This window comes from Podarcis gaigeae, assembly GCF_964106915.1.
Source record: "Podarcis gaigeae genome assembly, chromosome: 3".
NCBI lineage: Eukaryota > Metazoa > Chordata > Lepidosauria > Squamata > Lacertidae > Podarcis > Podarcis gaigeae.
The window spans coordinates 58,450,778-58,462,948 of NC_139680.1; the positions used below are offsets into that span (position 1 = coordinate 58,450,778).

The 12,171-nt window shown below is 41.4% G+C and overlaps 1 protein-coding gene across 3 annotated transcripts in view; it reads left to right on the forward strand.

Annotated features, from left to right (window-relative positions):
- TMEM200A (transmembrane protein 200A) overlaps positions 1-11,872 on the forward strand; it is a 42,014-nt gene extending 30,142 nt beyond the window's left edge. For 2 of the 3 annotated variants that reach the window (XM_083731362.1, XM_083731363.1), the window contains one exon: positions 7,665-11,872. In XM_083731362.1, coding sequence (XP_083587488.1) covers positions 7,681-9,147 — 1,467 coding nt within the window. In that variant the 5' untranslated portion in view covers positions 7,665-7,680 and the 3' untranslated portion in view covers positions 9,148-11,872. The remainder of the gene's footprint in view (positions 1-7,664) is intronic. The other variant, XR_014562252.1, reaches the window with a different exon arrangement.
- Positions 11,873-12,171: the final 299 nt, after the last annotated feature.

Genomic DNA, 12,171 nt, shown 5'->3' on the forward strand with positions numbered 1-12,171 from the left:
ATGAGCAGCAGATCATGGAATATGATGCAGGCTGCTGCACCTTCTTGCACAACCCTCAGTAACAGACCACGTGAAAGTACTCTACCAGATTATATACACCTGGGTTTTTTGCTCCACCCTTATTTTTGCTCCTCTTCCTCCTGTGGAAGGGCTGCGATTCAGTGGCAGAGCATCTGCTTTGCATGCAGAAGTTTCCTGGCTTAGTCCCTGACATATCCGGGCAGGACTGGGAGAATCCCCTTCCTGAAACTCTGGAGGCCATGTCCTAGCTGCAGCCATTAGTTTAAAAAGGTAAAGGGCCCCTGAACGGTTAAGTCCAGTCAAAGGTGACTATGAGGTTGCTGCACGCATCTTGTTTTATGCCGAGTCAGCTGGCATTTGTCCACAGACAGCTTTCTGGGTCATGACTAAATCGCTTCTGGTGCAACGGAACACCGTGATGAAAGCCAGAGTGCACAGAAATGCTGTTTACCTTCCCACCACTGTGGTACCTATTAATCCACTTGCACTGGTGTGCTTTCAAACTGCTAGGTTGGCAACCATTAAAACCTCCTTACCTTTACAAATGTGCTGTTGAAATGAAATGGCAAGAGGCAAATCCAGGGGGGTGGCATCAAATAGCATACAAATGGAGAGATGCTGGACGGTTCCCAAAGAATGGTCTTTGGTCGACCACCCAGTTCTGTTTGTTCTGTCACAGTAATATTGCTATCTGCATTACTACTGTGTTAGTAATAAAGATAATAATGTACAAAAAATTGTCTTCTGGAACTGCCACTCCTGCTTAGAAAAAGCTATTATTATTGCCCTTTATGTCATTGTATTGTGCTGTCATTTTCTTTGCCTCTCTGCTCCTCCTCTGCTCATTTGCTGCAAATATAGTTTTGAGATTTGAAGTGCATTCCCATTTTTAGAGTAAGATTAAAGGATTTCTCTAATAGTAATTGCACTCTTGGCAAAAAAAGGCAAATGCATCTTAAGTTAACAGTTTTTCCTAACCTTTCTTTTTCAAACACTCCTTACATAAGTAGGAGAAATGTCCCCCCACCTTTATTAATCTAATTATACTATATATTGTGGATAATAAATATATTTTTAGATTAATTTCTAAACAATTTTTGTTGGGGGCATAGGAAGGCAAAAACATACCCAAAGCAGATTGGGATGTGAAAATCAGGGTTGAAATCCCAAAGATTATTTCCCAAAATAGAAAGAAGTGTCGCAGTTTAAAGAGCTTAGGATAGTCCACAGCAGAGCTTGTGCCTCTTATGAAATGGATTTCCTATTTGTTTTTGTCTCTGTTCCATTTACAGAAACGGCTAGATAGTAAAAAGTAGCATTCTACAGACTACGAGACATAATTGCAGCTAGAGATGGGGCTGAAGACAAATGCTACTTGAAAGGACAGTCTTTTAATAGTTGCTGTGTGGGGACAGGTGCATCAGTAGCGAGGGAAGAGAGTGTTATAAGGTAGAAGGGGAATGACAACATTTTTTAAACGGCTTTTAAAGAGAGAGCATGCTACATAATTTGCTCGAGTCCTAGGGACCTGAAGAATTGTCCCTTGCTTTCGAATCTTCCTGTGTTTTAACATACACATCAGAGACCCCTCTCTGTGTTGCCATCAAGTGGAAAGTAATCAGGGAAACTGTCTTTTCAGTGGTGGCACCCTGGTTATAGAATGCCCTCTTGATGATTGCACAGTTAGTCTGATTAGCTTTTATACAAGGCCAATATTTATTTGCTTGACTTTCAGATGCAAAGAGACAAAGAATGATTCCCTCCCCAGCACGTACAGTGGACCCTCTGGATACGTAATTTTCGGGTTATGAAAGCGGCAAACCCGGAAGTGTATACTTCCGGGTTTCACCATGCGTGCACAGAAGCAGCACCTCTGCCTATGGACTTTTCAGGTTGTGGATGGACCCCTGGAACAAATTTAATTCATATCTAGAGGGTCCATTGTACTTGCAAAAGTCCTTCAGTTTTTGAAAGCACTCAGTGAGGATGGGGGGATAGGAAGATGTCATTCCTGAGCTGAAGATGAGCATGTTCATGCATCACTATGTTCCCCCATCCTCTTGCAAAGATCATAGTCCCAAGAGCGCAGTCAGAATACTTACATCCTATTACAAAAGCTTTGGCTATCTAGACACCTTTCAAAAAGTTGTGGCATCTCCAAAACTGCTAGTTTTGCAGACAACTCCAGAAGCACTTAACAGGTGTCAACTTCTCCAAATTTCTCTAAAGGTAACTGTATCATAACATACAACAGGAGTGGAGAATTTCTTGCATTAAGGCAAAATTGGCCCAGCATGGGTACCAGTTGGGCTCAGGAGGCCATTCCCCATGAACCACTTCCTCAAAAGATGACACTTTGACATCAGGTGAGGGGCAGGTGGAGGTGTGGCTTCCAATGCACAGTCCAGGGCCTTAAAGTGCTATCCTGGTTGTGCATTAGCAAAGGAGGCTTGATGTCACTGCCAGTCCCATGAGTCAACATTAAAAACCACCCATCACAACAAGGGCGGTCAGAAATTGTTTCCATGTATGCTTAACATAAGCGACGCGGGTGGTGCTGTGGGTTAAACCACAGAGCCTAGGACTTGCCAATCAGAAGGTCGGTGGTTCGAATCCCCACAACGGGGTGAGCTCCCGTTGCTCAGTCCCTGCTCCTGCCCACCTAGCAGTTCGAAAGCACATCAAAGTGCAAATAGATGAATAGGTACCGTTCCGGCGGGAAGGTAAACGGCATTTCCGTGTGCTGCTCTGGTTCGCCAGAAGTGGCTTTGTCATGCTGGCCACATGACTCGGAAGCTGTCTGCAGACAAACGCCAGCTCCCTCGGGCTATAGAGTGAGATGAGCGCACAACCCCAGAGTCGGTCACGACTGGACTTAATGGTCAGGGGTACCTTTACCTTTACCTTATGCTTAACAACACTTTCTCTCCCCACCCCACCAACTATCCCTTTCCCATCTTCTTTGTAATTGGGAAGGTTGAAAAGATCAGGAAGGGGAAAGGAACAATAAAACTGTAAAAAAAGTTTAAAATATCAGTATTGATTTTTAAAGTGGTCATTCCTCCCCTCCCCACCCACCATGAATGTTATGTTGTGCAACACTTTGCAGTCCTCTGCTGGAAAAGCACCCTAAAAATATCAATACAAATAAATACAAAGACAGGGAGGAATACTTAATTCGTAAGTACTGTATATGAAGTCAGAAGCATTAGACAGCCCAGCTTGTCATCCTAGAGGTTGCTTAGCATTCAATTCTCTTTGTGACAGAAGAAAGAAGTAAAATAATATTGAAAGGGAAATTGGTACTAAAGAAGCCTTTCTAGGTCTTGATTCTTTTTACCCTACATGGGGGGGAAAATGCAGGTTTGGATCCTGAGCTCCATGAACAAACAGAAATGCTTAAGAGGGGCAAAAAGGAGGGGAAGGCAGGAAAGTCCCTTTCTGTCACTGCCTTTCATTCCTAGAACTCAGGTTCCAGGCCATTGTTTTCTTTCAATCTGTACTTGTCCTTGTCTGCTTTTCTCCTGGTTGATTGTGAAGAGCCACTTGAGGGAAAGTGGTGTGTGAAGTACCTTTAAAGTGTTTACAATTGCTATCTAAAGGGCCTGATCCTGATCCTTAGCATTTCTGTAATAAATTATCTAGCAATGTAGGCTGGTTCACTTCACAGAAGCACCTTGGGGTGGTGATGCCAGGCTTCACTTAGGGTGGCTGAGTGCCCTACTTTACAAAGGACAGCCCTCCATTTGAAGAGCTGCCCGGTTCAAGACCATTTTTAAGACAAAGAACCATCAGAAGGAGGAAAAGTGGCCTATCAGCAATACCTGAACAGCAATAGTGAGATAATTATGCTTTGTTTAAATTATAATAATAATTCTTTCTAAATGTTTACCTACACATATGCAGATCTTATGCAAACCCCTTTCTCTTTCTATTTGGTGATATGTGGCCACACTATCTCCACTCATTCTGGGACACTGTTTGTGAAAGCCAGCACCTCCATGTAGGAACTTCACACTTAATGAGATTTTTTAAAGTTGCAGAGGGCTGAAAAGAGGCTGATGGAATCATTGGGGCTGCAAATACATGCTCCTCATGGAGGTTACCCACTGGTGGTCCCAGTATGCTCCCCAAATGCCTGCATGGCCATTGCTCCTTCCACAAGTGTCAGCAGGGCCTATGGCATCATACCAGAGCTGGTGGCAATTCTCCTCCAGAGTCTTAAAAGCAGTATGGTCACTTTAGGAGCTGTAATTCTGGGGAAAGCTTACCTCCATAGTTTGATGCTGTATATCATATCATGGGCCTTAGCAAAACCAAATATGCTTTGTATAGTTTTCTCTGCTGCATCTAAAGCAGCTTGATCAAATACCATGGCAGATTGGACGCATGATGTGTTTAATTTGCAGCATGCTTCAAGGACCAGACTATGCATGAAGATCCCCACAAACCAAGTAGACTAAGAACTGACTCGCCATTTATGTGACACCGAGTATTTGCTGCAGTACATGCATAAACTACAAAGGGGAGATTTCCAAACACACTGTGCGTTATTTGCACAGCACCAGCAGTACACATGGCATTTTAGAATAATAAAAACAAAGGGTAGGTTCCTACCTCAAGCTGGGAAAGGAGTTGCAGAAGACAACAACAGTGGAAGGGGAGGAGAGAATAAGAGATGAATTTCAGCAAATGCAGTTACATGTATTGAGGCTTTGTTTCAGATAGGCATGAGGATTAATGCTGGACTTAGACAGTACAAGAGATGGGGACCTCCAGCAGAACAGTACTTTATCCTCTTCTGTTTGGTAGCATAGTTAAGTGTTACCCCCAAAAGTGTGGCATGACAACATTGTGTTCTTAGTGCTCTTGCCCCTGCTCTACTTCATTGGCAGCTGCTTGTGTGAGGCATGGAAAACTCAGCTTGGTGATAGTTCTTTATAAGATTTGTGTTACTAAACCTTACTGTGGGAGAGAAGAGGCAACAGACTTCTGTTTTCAGTGGGCATCTGTAGATCGCCTGCAGCATCTCATTCTGACCTAAGGATTTAAGTCAAAGTACCAGGAAGTTGCATCCCTGCTGTGGTTCATGTCCACTACATACTCCTGAAAGTCGATAGACACTTGGCATTGTACTTTGTTATTGTTATTGTAACCAACACTAGTTAAAGAACTGATGTGCCACAGAGTCACAGTAAGTGTGAATCGGTCCTAACAAATGTAGTGCTAGGTGCATTTTTGCTCTATTTTAAGCCCCTCAGTAAATATGCAACAGATACACCAAGTTTTGATTCTGTGCCCCTGCTGTGAGGCTGGCCAGCAGCAGTGCGCTTGTTCTTGTGCTACTGCTGTCATGGCAACATGCTCTACCACCACTCCTACTGAGAGGTCTGTAGGCTCAGCATTGGTGCTTTCCTGTTGCTAAGCATCTGCAATGTTTGCTCCAGGCAGGATTCACTGTTCCTTAAGAGTAAGTACAGAGCAGCAACATGTTATTTACCTCACGGAAACTAGTCCATGTTACAAACACAAATACACTGCTGCTCTGTACATACATACATACATACATACGTGTGTGAAAAAGATAGAGCACAATATGTTCCATACTGTTGTTTGGCATAAGTTATACAAAAGTTGTTTCCACAAAGAATATTCCTTCACTTGAGAATCTGAAACAAGCAGAGTAGAGATCCTCTCCCCTGGAACCCACTTTTCTTTCCCTCTTCCTACTTTGCGAACTGGGTTGCTTCCATTTTAATTTTTCAGTGATTTCAGTATGAATAATGGGAGCATAATTTCCTTGAATCTATTATGTCAACCCCACCTCATCTGTCATAAGGTTTTATATCTAAATCTCTGCTGTTCTGGGTGCTGAATTTGGTTATAGTGCAGGACAAAAGGCTAGTTTCCACGCTAAACAGGTTTTCCAACATAAAGATAGGAACCCTGAATGATCAAGTTCCCAGCTCTGTGTTGGAGCACCTATGTATGAGTAAGGCAGCACTCTTCAGACTAATATAAATTATCTGTTTATTATTAATTAAAGTTGTACATCCCTTCATCTGAAGATCCCAGGGCACAGTTCGTGACAGAATAATACAAAATGAGAAAACAAAATCCATTAAAAAGCAAAAAACAAACAAACCAATAACACCCCTTCAAACACATTTTAAAAGCCACAGAATGTTAATCAGCGGAATGGATGTTTGAAGAGAAGTTTTTTCGCCTGGCACCTGAAGATATGTAATGAAGGCTCTCCCTGGGGAGAACATTCAACCAATGGGGAGCCACTGCAGAAAAGGCTTGTTCTCATGTTGCTACTCTCCAGAACTCTTGTGGAGGAGGCATGCCTTCACTGCCACTAGGTAGTCTAAATGATGAGCCTCACCAGTGTTCGACTGCATTCTACCAGAGTCGTCCCCGTCCCCCCGCCACTCACATTCAAGCCGTCTCCTAGCTTGTTTCCTTGCCCTAAGCTCTGTACTACAGCAGGGAGCCAAGTGGGCTACATGAAGTGTAGTGTAATACAGTATATGTTTTTAAACAAAATAACTAATAACCGACTACCACCACCCTGCACAGGCACCTTTTCCAGCTAAAGTAAGTTTATTGTGATCCTGCAAAGTCAATCTTCATGCTAAATATACATTATGGGATGGAACCACGTTGGGAGAAGCAGTGGCCCACATCAAGCATTTGGTGTGAGTTCCTGGTGAACGGATTGTTCTGTTGGCTCTGACTGCATTGGGGATGCAATTAATGTTTGGGGATGCAATTAATGTTTTGTTTTTTTAAAAAAATTATTGAAATTCAAGAATAACATAAATAATACACACACTTAATTCGACAAAAAAGAAAGTGTCCATGTACAAATATTCTTCTATGAATTTACAAAAATTAAGCTTAGGTTAAATTTGTACACTCTCCTTTTTCCTGTCTTTTTACTAATGTAAAGTAGATTTCCTATCATTACCCGATGTAAAGTTCCTTTGTAGTGTTAAATGTACTTCATTGTTACCTTAGTCTTTCTGTATTTTCTAATACATTCTTACAACAGTTTGTACCCTTTACCTTACTTCTTCGCTGTCACTTTAAACAAGGGTCATTCGAGCTGACAGTTCCAACCATCTGTTACGCACAAGAGATCCTTACAGAGAGCAGTGGGTGAGGAATGTGTGTCTGCATATGAGGATCTCTAGAGAAGGGTGTGTGGTTGCTGCAGCCTGGTAAACAATTGGTAGCGTGTTACCTTCACAGTTCTGTAGAAACTGGTGTCAAGATACAAATTTGTTTCAGTTGCTGATTTCTCTTAACCAGATATCTTACTTCTGACGAACAATTTCTATAGTCTGTATAACTCCTGTTGCCTGTTTTACTATATTGCAACACCATTTATTGTTTTACAACTGGGATTTCCAATTCGAAGGAAATTTCATGATGGCATTATGTGATTAAGAAATTACAATGTTATGAATAACACTGAATGATAATTTTGGGACTTTAATTCTTGTGAAGGGGGTTGTAGATCTTGGTGGGCTAAGAGACAGGTTGCAAATATACAGATTTTTAAAAAACAAATGCTTCCTACTTTATTAATTTACCTTATTAAAACGTTTGTTGTTGTTTCTTGTATTCACATCTAGATCAAAATAAAAAATTATGATAGCAACAGGAGGAGTCATAACAGGACTGGCTGCCTTAAAGCGGCAAGACTCTGCCAGATCCCAGCATCATCTAAATCTTGCGACATCAGCAGCTACCGAAGAACAGAAGCCAGTAAAACGCCGACCCAGAGCAGATGTAGTCGTGGTCCGAGGCAAGATTCGACTTTACTCCCCATCAGGATTCTTCCTTGTTCTGGGAGTGCTTATCTCATTTCTGGGGATTGCTATGGCAATCCTTGGCTATTGGCCTGAAAAGGAGCCTTTTCCGGAGTCTGAATACAGCTTGCCCCTAAATGATACCCAAGTCATCGAAAAAGAAGATGGAATTATAATTCGTTTCTTTGAACAGCACTTGCATTCTGATAAGATGAAAATGTTGGGGCCTTTCACTATGGGGATTGGAATCTTTATATTTATTTGTGCAAATGCTATGCTCCACGAAAACCGTGACAAGGAGACAAAAATCATACACATGAGAGACATCTATTCCACTGTCATTGACATACATACTCTGAGGATCAGTGAACAGAAGCAGCTAACTGCGGCCTACACAGGCTTAACGGGGGAGAATGAAGTCAAGCACAACGGAAGCTCTTACGCATCACGGCTGGCTGCAAATACAATTGCACCCTTCTCAGGCTACGCAAGCAACTTTCGAATAGACAGCAGTGCTGAGGAGGATGAAATCACTGCTAGTGATGGCAAAAACACTACTCACCTTCTGCCACCTTTGCTTACTGAGCACTCTGGTTCAGTCTTTGGCCTTTACCCTCACTCTGGAAAGTCAAAGGATGATAGGAGTAGCAGCTCTTTAAAGTGCGAAACGAAGTCAATTGTGTCATCCTCCATCAACGCTTTCACGTTACCTGTAATTAAACTAAATAACTGTGTTATTGATGAGCCCAGTATAGACAACATTACTGAAGATTCTGTTAGCACTAGAGGCAGGCCTAGAAATTTATCCATGGACTCTCTACCCATACCATCAACTCATACCAACGACATGTACAAACATTCCAGCACATTGATACCAAGAAACAGTTTATATGGAGACTCCTCATCCAAATCTTCTATGAATCTTGGGCCCAGTACAGGAAAGCTTCTGTCACCTGGGGCAGCCAGAAAACAGTTTGGGTCCAACACCTCTTTGCATCTTTTGTCTGTGCACTCAAAATCCCTAGACTTAGATAGGGGCCCTTCTACTCTGACTGTCCAAGTTGAACAAAGAAAACACCCAAGTTGGCCAAGACTGGACCGGAGCAACAGTAAAGGTTATATGAAACTAGAAAACAAAGAAGATCCAATGGACAGGCTGCTTGTGCCATCAGCAACAGTCAAGAAGGACTTTACTAACAAAGAAAAACTTCAAATGATTTCCAGATCGCATAATAATTTGAGTTTTGAACATGATGAGTTTTTGAGTAACAATCTAAAACGTGGAACTTCTGAGACAACGTTTTGACAGGAGACTAAAATTAATGTGTCAGTATTTTTTAGCAAAACAAAACATTTTGACACGTGATTCTTTTTTGGTTTGGTTTTCCAGTGAAACTGCCACAAGCCTGTTTTTACCAAATGTTTCTACCCGATTAAAATGGCCTTGTGTTAGCAAAGGTGTTATTTTTCACCTCTGCAGTGCCAAGTGTTTAATGTCAAGCAGCGTGTTCATCAAAACACTGCACTGGCATAGTGACGATTGGATGGTGTTCGTGCTTGGATGGTGGTTTGAGAATTGATATCTTCTTAATTTACAATTGCAATACTGTATATTATCACTGCTCAACATATCTCAGATCCTTTTCCTCCCAGTCATTACTCTTTTTGTTTCTATGTAAGCATGCTATCTTTCATTACTGTGAGTCAACAATTTGAGCTGACTGAATAAGCTTCGATGTTCAGAGCCATCAATGATGGCAACATGTTAACAATGGTGCTTTTAACTGTAGATGGAGATGGATGGAAGGTTTGCTGTAGTGGAGCCAAATTTAGCCCATCAGTATATCCAGTGGAAAAATTGACTGTTTTCCTTTTAAAAGAAATAATTCTATAGCAGCAGGGTTCTATTCAAAGGAATAATAGGATTCTATTTTATATAGATTCTATTCTGTATCAAAACCTGCGTTCAAAGCTTTCAAATGAGGTGTGCCATGTGGGTATTAGTGTTTTGAGCAACATGAATGAGTCCAAGTTTCCCTTGGGCATGTGAAACTAGTTCATGGTTTTTCTTGGAATCCAAAGCGTAAAGTAGATAATGAGTATGATCTGCAAGGATATTTCTGCTGTGCAATAAACACATAGCATATTATCTGTGTAGTAACAGCTCATCCCCACTCCAAGCAGGGAATGCACAAAGAAATTCTCTTACATATGATAGTAATAATGCATTGTCTAATATTAGTAAAAACTGCTACCATATTGATTAGGATTTGTGAGAAAGACTATGCAGATTGAAAACCATTTCTGTGAACTTGCTATAATCAACTGAATACCAGTGTTGTCTGTAGTTCTGTTATGATGACAAGGGGATGGATTAAGCAAGAAAGATGAGGTGGTTTCTGATCTAGGATGCTAAGACAGCTGGTTGTTCTAAATGTAGGACTTTGGGGCTAGAGGTTGAATAAGCCTCAGTGCTAGGGGGATGCGGGTAGCACTGTGGTCTAAACCACTGAGCCTCTTGGGCTTGCCGATCAGAAGGTTAGCAGTTCGAATCCCCACAACAGAGTGTTAATCTAGCAGTTTGAAAGCATGCCAGTGCAAGTAGGTACCACTGTGGCAGGAAGGTAAATGGGGTTTCCATGAGCTCTGGCTTCTGTCACAGTGTTCCATTGCACCAGAAGTGGTTTAGTCATGCTGGCCACATGACCCGGAAAGCTGTCTGTGGACAAATGCCTGCTCCCTCAGCCTGAAGCAAGATGAGCACTGCAACCCCATAGTCGCCTTTGACTGGACTTAACTGTCCAGGGGTCCTTTATCTTTACCTAAGGCTCAGTGCTGGCCAAGAAAAACCCACCTTGTTTGATGTTATCACTGTTACAGCATTTTAAGGTTTTTCTTTAGAAGTATGAGGTATGGTATAGCTATACCTGGCACTTCAGAAATATAAATTTCAATATGTATGTAGCCTACCTGTCAAAGAGTGGGATGACAGTGAATTCAAGTAGTTATGGCATTTAAATAAATGATGTGTGGAGAATGGTTGTTCTGCTGTACAACAAAGCTTTTTTCTGGTTATAGTGTGAACTCAAATAACAAATATAGTGGTACCTCTGGTTATGTACTTAATTCATTCCGGAGGTCTGTTCTTAACCTGAAACTGTTCTTAACCTGAAGCACCACTTTAGCTAATGGGGCCTCCCGCTGCTGCCGCGCCATCGCTGCGCGATTTCTGTTCTCATCCTGAAGCAAAGTTCTTAACCCGAGGTAATATTTCTGGGTTAGCGGAGTTTGTAACCTGAAGCGTATGTAACCTGAAGCATATGTAACCCAAGGTACCACTGTACTGCAATTCATTAATGATGCTGACATTAAATATGAACCTGCTGTTGACCACAGTTTTCAAGAACTAAACCATTACTTGTTGCAGAGATATACTGCATTGTGAACTGCCGCATAGATGACAATACTGATAGGAGACATTTTTCCTCCTCCAGTTGGGTCACCGTTGAAGTTGAAAGTTATTGCTAAAGAAATTAGCAGTGTGAATAGGTCTATCAGAAAACTTCTTTACATTGCCTTAAGGCAGTTAGACCCTAATCTTGCTAACTAGTCTATTGTAACCCATTCCACCTCTTGTGGTTTGGCCAAAAGGATCACAGTGTTAATTGGTCATTTTAGCAGATGTTTCATATTTTTACATAACCTAAATAACTCAGGAATTATTTGAATAGCTTCTCCTTAAACAATCAGAAATGTAAAAATGTTGTACACCAGTTGACTGTGAAAGACAAATGACAGATTCCTCCCCCCCCCCCATTAATGTCCAGCTCCATATTCTAACAATGTGGTGTTTCATTGTCAAAAGCATTACTTGCCCAGTGAATTGAGGCATAGTGTTAACCTGTTAGAATCTCAAGCCTATATATTGTAACAGAGTTGGCTACATATTTTGCTATGAAGCTTTTAATAACTTTCTGGTCAGTGTTCTTAATATATTTGCTATTTTTTTAAAATAAAAACCAAATGTTAAATTACGCGAGTATCATAAATGTGTCTTTGGCGTTCATTAGTTCTGCTGTTAAAATGAAAAGGGAAGGACAAACTAATCATTCTTTGGTGTGCGTCCTTTTCCTCCCCTACATAACAATTAGCAGTGTCAGTGCTTCTTACTGTTTTACAAAGGAGCAAAATCTTTTCCTAAAGATATTTCTCATTAACAAGAACAACAGAACTATACATTCAAAACAACAGAGGGCCTAAAATGAATTACTGAGTGCATCCCAACTTCAGTCAAATAGAATTAATTACTTGTGTGGGCCTTGAGCACTTA